We start from the raw sequence: 7,354 nt of genomic DNA, 5'->3' as shown, positions 1-7,354 counted from the left end.
CTTTTTAAGGTGGCATACATTAGACACGAGTGCAGTCCCATACACTGAGAGCAAGTTTTAATCTTTTCTTTTTCTAATATCCATGTCTGTTACCTTGAGAGAAGAGACCTACATGTCCCTGAAACATAGGTGTAATATAATTGTACTGAATGAGACCAAAGATTGGCTTCCAGCATGCTGGCCATTTTCTACATTTCAAATTGACAATGGTACCGCTGTATGCTGTGTACCCACTTAAGAGGCAAAAGAGCTACAGGTTCAGGGATGATTACTATATACTAGATTTGTGGTCTGTGCCCTCATTGGGGACATTTCTATTCATTTCATTCCTGAGAACCATTGTTATTGGGTTAAAAAGTGATGAGCTATCTAAAACGTTTTCAGCTGTTAATGAAACAGAAATAGTGGGGAAACCTTAGTTGGGGACATTCATTCCAGTTAAAAGGGTCTAAGAAGGGATTACGCATCGATTTTGAGAAAATTCCTCTAACTTCCTTAAGTTAAAAAAACAATTCAACCTAACAGGTTTCCTCCTCCAAAATTTAAAGTATTGGCTTTACATATACTTTAAAATGACAACTCTAGCCAAATGTTGTGTTTTGCATCTAGTGTCAGACAATTCCTTGTCACTATTGCCTTATAGTCTTTCACTGTGTTACCCGTAAGCTATATTTTGAGAAACAACTGGCAACCTTTTCCTAAAAAATATTATCTGTTTGGATGTCTCTGACTTGAATGATTTGAGTAACTGACCCATGAATTAACATGCAGAAAGTGAAGTCACACTGGAGTCTTATCTTGCAAGTGTTGCAGGTCAGTTAGGTAAAAATTACTGAAGCCAATGGATCAGTATAAGAGGCAATTGTTATTTCCATAAAGAAAGGTTAGCAATTTCCATCTTCATTTTTCTTTCACTACAGGGTTTTTTGAAGCATCCGTTTTGAGTGATTTTCAATGTATTTTTCATTATAAAAAAAAAAATCAGTCTCAAAGAGTTAATATGACTTTGCACATGCTTGTTCAGGATTAAACCAGTGTTCTTGCCTGAGTTTGTTCATGTTATTCTTCTTGATCTCACACTGTAAATAAAATAATGTCCTTTTGGTAGACTGTTAAATTTTACTTATTTGGTTTCACTTCCACCAAGGTCTGTTTCGCTTATCTTAAAGTCTTCGGGTTCTGCCAGAGATGCCTGTGCATCTTGCTCTACAGAGGAAGTTTGTGCTTCTATTTTTTCTGGTTCAGTTATGGTAGAAGAAGCTTCAGGTCTTTTCTCTGTTTCTTTGTTCTCTGGTTTTTGTTTCTCAGTAGAAGAAAACGCTAGTTTTGGAAATTTATACCAAGGAACCTTCTCTTTGCTTGATAATGCTGCTGATGATTCTTTCTCAGGTTGAGAAGCTTCAGGTTTTTGTTCTTCTTGTTCAGATTTATTGCTTTCATTCTCATTTAATGAAGAAGAGAAACCAATACTTGGAATCCAGGACTTAAATTTGCTTGGTGGTTTTTGTTTTATGCTCATTTGCCCTTCCTGATTTTTTGGAGATAAATGTTCAGTTTTTTCAGGATGTGCAGTCGCTGCATCTTTAGGTTGTATGGGGAAACGAAGGGCAGCTGTTTGTGTTGGAGACGTCACCTCAAAGGTAAATGTCTTCAACTTTTCTACATGGACTCCAGGAGACACTGTCAAATCACTTTTAATGAGTTCATCTTTGGATTTCTCTAACCTGCTTTCATGGGATTTAAATGCTTCTGTATTCATTTCCTCGGAAAGCCCTGGCTTACTTTCACATTGGTCTTCAGATATCTCGTGTTCTAAGTCTTTTGTGGTTATATTAGTGCTGACCTCAGGTAATTTGACTTTGAAAAGTGAAAATCCATATGCTGCCATTTCAGAAGTAGAAATCTCATATTCTTTAACAATTCCTGAAGAAAAAGATGATGACTTAACAGTTTCGCTTGTTGACTTGATAGCATCTGGGGACACGTTGTCATATTCACTTTTAATATCTCCTGAACTACTATCTGAATACAGCTCTATGTCTTTCTTACCCACTGCTTCCATTGCTGCTTCTGGAGAGGGAGCACCAAATCTAATGTAGCTTATGTGGGAGAGTTTGACTGTCTCATGTCTTTCTTCAGTTTGACTTTTACTTATAGAGGCGCTGGAGTCTGCAGAAGCTGGTTCTGTGTGTATTATACTTTTGATGACTTTCTCTTTCTCTTTAAGAGAAGCTGATTCCAATGTGCTAACATGTTGAGGTTCTGCATTCTCACTGGCCTTTTCTTTTTCACATTCTGTAGACTTTTCTTGATGTGAGCTTATTTGATCTGTTTGACACCTCTCTGCATCCGCTGTATCACTTGACTGCAATGCTCCAAGTATATCCTGGACTGATTGATTTGCTACACAAATAATGTCCACAGCTGGCAATTCATCTTTACTGCTTAGGTCATACTCTGGCAGATCCAGCCCAGACCCATCATGCTGGTTTGTAATGTCAAAAGATTCTTTTTCACGGGGAGCAGAAAGCGTTAAAACGGGCATTTTAACTTTTGAAAAAGATAACTTAATTGCTTTTCTTGTTGGTTTGATTTTGGATCCGCTAATGTCTTTTTGGGAGGAAATGGAAATGTCTTTTAGCTCCTCAGAAACAAATTCTGGAATCTCAGCTGCCTCAGGTGTGTGACCACTCATGTCTATAGCTTTGGCTTTTTTAAGTGGTGTTTTGTATGTTTTGCTGATGGCATCCTCATCTTTCATTCCTTCTGTGTGTATCTCCTCTTGAAAGCCTTGGGGTAAAGCTTCTGTCTCAGAAGTTACATCTTGAGGAATAACAGCAGAAATCACAGGTGTTTTAAAATAAGGAAACTCAATTTTTACCTGTTCAGCTGATTCATGCGTTATTTTCACATGTATCTCACTTCTTTCTATTTTCTGAACTCCAGCTGATCCAGGGGAGGCCATGATAGTATCAACCTGTGCCTCATAATCACCATCTTTGCTTCTAGTAACTTGAGAAAAATTGTCATCCAAAGATTCAGCCAGCACATAGTTACTATCTGTAGAAACTTTTATAGGTTTGGACAGTTCCAATTTAGAAAGCTTTTTCTTTGCACGTTCTCCTTTTGTGCTAATTAGACCAGTCTTTACATCTGTATCTTCTATTCTACTTGTAATTATGTCTTCTGATTTTCCAACATCTTTATTTTCTTCAATTTCAGAAGATAACTGCTCTCGAGAGGTTACTTTGTCAGTGTCTGGCAAATCTATACTCATTGATTCACTAGTTTTTTCTTTCTTTCCTCGTAAACTAAGAGATGGAAGTTTAAAAGATGGCAGCTTAAAGGGACTTCTAGGTTTTTCTTCGAGGGGTGGCTGTTTGGCATTATCTGCCTTTGGTGTATGGCTCTCAGCATCATCATGATGTACACTATCAGCTTTCTCATATGCGCTCCTACCAGAATCTAGAGAAGTATCAGATTTTTTTTCAGTTTTACCAAAAATATTAAAACTTGGCATTTGAAATTTCCACCCTGAAGATTCTGAACCGTCTCCATAAGTTTTCATCACGTCCTCTTCTGTTGATAGCTTTCTTTTTACATTTTCTTCAAGTGTGAAGTAATCCAATTTAGTTTGTATAGCCTCATCATCTCCAATGTGAATGCTTTCTCCCATAACAGCAACACTGAGCTTTGGGGTAGAAAACTGAGGGAAACGTATTCTGGTTGATTCAGTAACTGGAGACTGTGCTATAATATTTGCATTTATGCTATCATCCTGTATTGATTCAGTACACTCAAACAAAGCTGTTGTATTAGGGAGACCACTCAAACTTGTAACATCTAAATTTTCTTCAGTTTTATCTGCAGACAGAGCTTGGTCAGTGTTACCTGAAGACAGTTCATGAATACTATCTGTGCGTAGCTTTGTTTTAGTGATAGAATTGTCAAAGGAATAATTAGATATTTGAAACTCTGGAGATACTTTTTCTGAATATTCATATTCTTCATCGCTCAATTTAAGCTGCTGTACTTTAAAATTGATACTATCTATAGTTTTTAATATATCTTTGTTTAGCTGGAGCTCAATGTTTGTATCTTGTTTGGCTTCTTTGGCATCTGACACCATTGTTTTGTGCAAAGTGGAGGTATCAGCTGCCCTTTCTTCTTCTTTGGACAGATAAAAATTACCAGTGCCAGAACTCCTATGTATTTTCTCTGTGAAACTGAAATCAGCAGTTGGGCTATCTTCATCTGTAATTGAAATACTTTCTTGGAGAACAGTAACCCCAAACCCTGGAAGTGACAACTGAGGATAGATTCTTCTTCTTCTTCTCTCTAAAATGGACAAATCGGAAGCTTGCTGGTCAGCAGTTGTTTCCTGATGACTAGGTGTTATATCAGTAGAATAAAACTTTACCTTTCCTTCTCTTAAGGATTTTAACTTAGGAAATGAAGCAAGATGTTTTCCAGAGAACTGAATCTCATCACCTTTAGTATCTTCACTGGTTATATTAATACTTTCTGAAATAACACTAACACCTAATTTGTCAAGTGAACTCATTGCAGTTTTTGGTTTAGAAAATATTTTTTCACCTTGAGAAAGGGTTGATTCTTCTTCATTGTCCATTTTCTCTGTAGAATCAATATCCAATACACTTTCCTGTGTTTTAAACTTCAGTTCTGGGTCTGCTACAGTTTTATTAGCTTCTGACATTGCTATTATAATGTTCACTGGTGTAGGATCTAGGCTTTTCTCTTGGTCCTCTACCAGTACTCTTTTCACTCTAGTTTCAGTGTTGTAAACACTATCTTCTGACATTATTGACTCGGTTATTTCACTTGTATCAGTTTTAGTGGTTGTAGGCTCTGTGATCACCTCTGTTTCAGCTATCTTAATTTTTGCTTCTGAAAAGATTTCTTTGAATGCATCTTCTTTTTCTGCTTCAGGAGATTTAACTTGTCCCTCAGACACTGAAATCTGTACTTTTCTATCTACCGTGTCTACATTTTCTGTGGGTTCTTTTTTATCTGCTTTGTATGCTGTTATTTCTGTTTTCTCAGCTGAAATTTCCTCCGTGGATACCTGAAGTGCTGTCTCAGCAACAGTTTTTGAGGCTGCTTCTCTGGGCTCATCCATAGAAGATACTGTTGTAACATCTGTGGGGCTAGAGGTAGACAACTTCAATCTGGGTGACACGTCCTCATGCTCTGCCACTGTGGTTGTCAGTTTGGTAAGGACAGTCGAGATGTCTTCTACAGCTTCTGCTATTTCCACACTTTCTTCAGTTTTAACTAATACTTCAACAGTGATAGTTTTACTTTCTGGTGTTTGGGGAGAAAGTGCCTTTACTTCACCTTCCTCCACTACAGTCTTAATGTCAGGGGTGGTTGGCTGGAGCTCCAGCAAAGTAGGAATGGCTTCTATACCAGTGGTCTGTACAGTTGTGATGGTTTTCTCAACTTTTGTAATCTTTTTCTTTTTGACTTCGCCCCTTACTTTTACAATTTCTTTAGGTGATTCATCATCTACATCAATTGCCTCTCTTAGAATTTCATGTACTGTAGTTTTCAGTTCCTTATCCATGTCATGGTCCTTGGATATTGGTGACTCTACAGAAGCCTCTAACTCTTCCACTTCAATGTGTACTTCTTCCACAACTTTTCCCGCTATCTCAGTTTCGTCTGCCTCAGTTGAGGGTGTGTCAAATGTAGATTTCAAGAACATGGGCTGTGCCTCTTCTCTGTCCTCTGTTGTAAGAACCTCTGTGACTAACTCATACCTGTCAATGTCAGCTGTGACGGATATAGTTTTGGAAACAATACTGTCACTTTCTTTTGCCTTGCTTAGGACTGGAACCTGAAATGACAGTTGGAAATCTTTGTAAGCGCTTTCCCCTTCCTCTATTCTTTTCTCTTGGCTCTCTACCATTATGCTCTCCACTCCAGTTTCAGTGATGTAAACACATTCTTCTGACTTTGTTATTGACTCAGATATTTCACTTTTATCAGTTTTACTTGATGAAGCTTCTATGACCACCTCTGTCTCAGTTGTTATCTTACTTTCAGCATCAGGAGAAATTTCTTTGGATGAGCCTCCTGCTTTTGCATCAGATGTGACAAATAATGAAAGTTCTCCCTCAGACACTGAAATCTCTGCTGTTGTATCTGCCATTTCTACATGTTCTTCTTTATCTGCTTTGTATGCTGTTATTTGTGTTTTTACCATTGAAATTTCTTCTGGGGATTTCTGAAGTGCAGTCTCAGCAACAGTTTGTGGAGCTGCTTCTCTGGGCTCATCCGCAGAAGATTCTGGTGTAACTTCTGTAGCGCTAAACAGTGGAATTTTGAATATTGGCAACTTCCATCCGAATGACATTTCCTCCTCCTCAGGCAGTATAAATGTCACTTTGGTAATGACTGATGAGACCTCTTCTACATTCTCTATTTTTTTGCCACTTGTTTCTGTTTCAACTGCTACATCTGTCGTGATAGTTCCACTTTCTGGTGTGCTGACTTTTACTTGCTCTTCATAAAAGGTCACTGTAATTTGAGCTTGTGGAGAAACTACCTTTACTTCACCCTCTTCCACTACAGTCTTAATTTCAGGTGTGGTTAAATGGGGCTCTATTGTAGGAGAAATGGATTCTACACCATTGGTCTGAGCAGTTGTGATGGTTTTCTCAACCTCAGTAATCTTTTTCTCATGTTTTTCTACTTTACCCTTTACTTTCACACTGTCTGTAGGTGATTCTTTATCTACATCAACCACCTCTGTTACAATTTCATGCTCAACTTTCAGTTCCTTATCTGTGTCAGGCAGTTCAGTTGAGGGTGAATCAAATGCAGAGTCCAAATGCATAGGCTCCACCTCTTCCTTCTCTTTTGCTGCAATAATGTCTCTGCTTAACTCAAGCCCATGAATATCAGAAATAGTTTTGGAAAAAATACTGCAACTATGTTCTGCTTCTATTTCCTCTAGGCTTTTCTCTTGGCCTTCGATCAGTACGCTCTCCATGCTAGTTTCAGTAATGTAATCACATTCCTCTGACTTTATTGACTTGGCTAGTTCATTTGTATCAATTCTAGTGGTTGTAGCCTCCATGACCACATCTGTTTCAGTTGTAACACTTTTAGCTTCTGAAGAGATTTCTTTGGCTGAACCTTCAGCTCTTGCCTTAGATGTGGCAGGCAATGAAAATCTTGGCAGCTTGAATGAAGGAAACTTCCAATCGTCTGATTCTGTTTCTGCTTTCAGAGTTTCCACTTCTTCCTCAGGCACTGACATCTTTGCTATTGTATCTACGGGGTCAATATTATCTTTGGGTTCTTCTTTTTCAGCTTCATATGTGGT

The 7,354-nt window shown here is 38.1% G+C and overlaps 1 protein-coding gene across 1 annotated transcript in view; it reads right to left on the bottom strand.

Annotated features, from left to right (window-relative positions):
- Nucleotides 1–943: 943 nt before the first annotated feature.
- The window catches only part of AHNAK2 (AHNAK nucleoprotein 2), a 134,016-nt gene continuing 127,605 nt past the window's right edge, over nt 944–7,354 (bottom strand). Inside the window, exon 12 of the mRNA XM_082275852.1 lies at nt 944–6,910. Coding sequence (XP_082131978.1) covers nt 1,124–6,910 — 5,787 coding nt within the window. The 3' untranslated portion in view covers nt 944–1,123. The remainder of the gene's footprint in view (nt 6,911–7,354) is intronic.

Source organism: Pelophylax lessonae (genome assembly GCF_965119305.1).
Source record: "Pelophylax lessonae genome assembly, chromosome: 13".
NCBI classification, from domain to species: domain Eukaryota; kingdom Metazoa; phylum Chordata; class Amphibia; order Anura; family Ranidae; genus Pelophylax; species Pelophylax lessonae.
The sequence above is the reverse complement of the archived record's forward strand: the minus strand, read 5'-3'. Positions and strand labels throughout refer to the sequence as shown.